Below are 3,341 nucleotides of genomic sequence, written 5' to 3'. Positions count from 1 at the left end.
GTACATCAGTTAGATCAATTGTAACATACAATCTATTTCAGGAATAAGCCAATTAAGACATCACATGAGTTTTTACCTTGCCCTATTTGCCATTTGCCTAAAAGGTTCAGGAGCTGCACATCCAGCCAAGACTCAGAAATAAAACTAGAAAAGCACTTCTATTGGCAGTAGGAATAATGGCTAGGAAATACCAAGGCATTAAATATAAGATTTAAATTAATATAATATTTAAAGACCAAAAGAAAGAAAACCACACATCAGAGATATATGAAGGAATAGCCATTGAAGCCTTATTAAGGAAAGAATATTACAGTTTTTTACTTTGACTTTTGTTCACAAGAGGTCGCTGTTTCCTAAGAAAACACTGTAAGTGAAACTGAAAATGCAGAGCCCCTCCCTTAAAGGGACAGACATTCCTGCCAGCTAGACCTACAAGGAAAATATTGAACAACACAGAAAGCCCAACAAGCCACGATTGAACCTATGAACGCATTGCCAGCATGGCTGAGGTAGGTGGGCTCTGCTCCTGACACCTTTGAAGCAAGATATTTAGAGGAAAAGAGAAGAGCTTGCTGGTGTTGTGCCAGTGTCTGCCATGCTTACCTGGCCGAAGGGGCTGCTGCAGCTGTTTCTGCTCCACACCGCCTGGAAAATGGGGAGCGGCCAGCTCCATTATTCTGTGCTGGAGGAATCCCAGCACGGCACCTTTGTGGGCCGCATCGCCCAGGATCTGGGGCTGGAGGTGAGTGAGCTGGTGCCTCGGGTGTTCCGGATGCTGTCCAAAGGAGAGAAGGACTATTTTGAGGTAAATCTGCAGAATGGGATCTTGTTTGTAAATTCCCGGATAGACAGGGAGGAGCTGTGTGCCAAGAATGCAGACTGTGTCCTTCATCTGGAGGTGATTGTGGAGAAACCTCTGAGGTTCTTTCACGTGGAGGTTGAAATCAAAGACATTAATGACAATGCTCCCATCTTCTCAGCCAGGGAACAGATCCTGAGCATAGCAGAATTGACAACAGCATCTGGTACCCGCTTCCCTTTAGAGGGAGCCTCTGATGCAGATATTGGTACTAACGCTCAGCTAACATACAAGCTCAGCCCAAGCAACAATTTTATTCTTGATTTAGAAAATGATGGAGAGGAGAGTAAATCTGTAGTACTTCTATTGAAGGTTCCACTTGACAGAGAGGAGAGCCCTGTGCATCATTTAGTTCTGACAGCCACTGATGGGGGTGAACCAAAACTCACAGGATCTGTTCAGCTAGTCATCAATGTGCTGGATGTCAATGACAACCCTCCTGTGTTTAACCAATCTGTTTATAGGGTAAAGTTGCTAGAAAATACAGCTAGTGGATCATTAGTCATTACTGTGAATGCTACAGACTTAGATGAAGGGATTAATAGGGAAATCTCTTATTTTTTTAGTAATAAAGCACCTCCACATGTCATGAAGCTATTTAATATACATTCTGATATTGGGGAAATCAGAGTGATTGGAAAATTAGATTATGAAGAAAGTAAATTCTATGAACTTCCAATTGTAGCAGAAGATAAAGGCATATCTCAATTATCAGGGCATTGTAAAGTTCTCGTTGAGGTTTTAGACATGAATGACAATATTCCAGAATTATCTATAAATTCTCTCTCTATCCCATTGCCAGAGGACTCCCCTCCAGGGACTGTGGTAGCCATCATTAGTGCTTCTGACAAGGATTCTGGCAGCAATGGACAATTAAACTATTTCCTTTGGCCCACTGGAGTACCCTTCAAACTTGAGTCTACATTCAAGAATTACTACTCCCTGATTGTTGGAGCACCTTTGGATAGGGAGCATGTGGCTGAGTACAGGATGGTTGTGACAGTGGAAGATCAGGGTGTTCCATCGCTGTCTTCTAGTATCACCCTCTTAGTGCCTATTAGTGACATAAATGATAATGCTCCTGCTTTCACACAGCCCACCTATACAGTCTTTGTGAAGGAGAACAATCCCCCTGGTGCTCACATCTTCACAGTATCTGCCTCAGACCCAGACGTAGCTGAAAATGCCCTGATCACCTATTGGATAGATGAGAAGCTCTGGCCATTGTCAAGCTACATCTCTGTACATTCGGAGAGTGGAAAACTCTATGCTTTGCAGTCCTTGGACTATGAGGAGTTGAAACTGCTGGAGTTCCAGGTGAGAGCCAAGGATGCTGGACTTCCCTCCTTATGTGGCAATGCAACTGTTCAAGTCTTTGTGATGGATGAGAATGACAACATACCTGCCGTGTCAGGATCATCAGAAGAGAACCTGATTTTTTTAGTGGTCCCAGTGATGCCTGGGCATATTTTAGGCAAGATCCATGCTTTGGATGCGGATTCTGGATACAATGCATGGTTAAGATATGAACTCCTTGAAGAAAGCAATGGTCCATGGACTGTAGGGCAGTATAGTGGTGAGGTGAGTACCAAATATTCTCTCGATGAATCAGAAGGCAGCATAATCCAGAGTGTCCTTGTTCTTGTGAAGGATCATGGAAAACCTCAACTGTCAGCCACAGCCACCTTGAGTGTATCACTTGTGACAAGTGGTCAGACAGTCAAAAAAGATATTCACCTTCAAAGATCAGGGGAGAGTTTTGTGCCCCTGGTGGACTCCATCAACATCTATCTTATTGTTGCTATCTGCTCTGTTTCCAGCCTCTTCTTGCTGGCCACTCTCATCTATGTGGCCCTGCGATGCCACTGCAAGGCAAAGGAACCCATGGTTTATGGTCCTGGCATGGCCACCCTGGTCTGTGCCAGTGAAGTGGGCAGCTGGTCCTATTCCAATCGCCACAGCCACATCCTTGCAGGTGTGACCGCAGAGGCTGGTGCCAAGAGCGATCTCATGATTTTCAGCCCCAATATTCCTGTCTTTGCAGATAATGGGGAACTTATCAATGGGGTGGATGTGCCTCCAGATTCTGCTAAAAAGGTGAGTCCAACTCTTGGAGTCCTTGTCATCCACTCAGCATCTTATTTCTAGGCTTATAATTTTGGATTAGTCTTGGGAAAATATTGTTTTTGAATTGTTAGACTTAGATAGTGATAGAAAATAATTTGAATTATAAATCATGAATACTTTTTAAATTAAAAAATATTTTACCAATTTGAGGAGCAATAATGTAGAAATGGGAAAAGAAAGTTTGTCCTTTACTTGATAGTAAATTATAGGTGGATATTAATGAATGATTTAAGTTTGTTGATAGTTTTGTTCTTTTGTTATTATTGATTTGTGTGATTCCTCTTTTTATAGGTATTTATTGGTAGCTTTAAAACTTTATTAATCTGCTAGATGACAAAGAACTTTCCCTGTAAGT

General features: G+C 42.4%; 1 protein-coding gene across 1 annotated transcript; it reads left to right on the top strand.

The window, feature by feature from the left end:
* The first annotated feature begins 652 nt into the window (after positions 1-652).
* On the top strand, positions 653-3,007 carry LOC139165418 (protocadherin alpha-5-like). Its single transcript, XM_070748601.1, has one exon. The coding sequence runs from the start codon at positions 653-655 to the stop codon at positions 3,005-3,007; it is 2,355 nt and encodes a 784-aa protein (XP_070604702.1).
* The last annotated feature ends 334 nt before the right edge of the window (positions 3,008-3,341 follow it).

This window comes from Erythrolamprus reginae, chromosome 3 (genome assembly GCF_031021105.1).
Source record: "Erythrolamprus reginae isolate rEryReg1 chromosome 3, rEryReg1.hap1, whole genome shotgun sequence".
NCBI classification, from domain to species: domain Eukaryota; kingdom Metazoa; phylum Chordata; class Lepidosauria; order Squamata; family Dipsadidae; genus Erythrolamprus; species Erythrolamprus reginae.
Note: the sequence above shows the minus strand (reverse complement) of the source record. Positions and strands in the feature narration are given on the sequence as shown.

What these genes read in the sequence shown, in the direction of transcription:
- LOC139165418 (XM_070748601.1), top strand. Translation starts at nt 653, where the DNA reads ATGGGGAGCGGCCAGCTCCATTATTCTGTGCTGGAGGAATCCCAGCAC.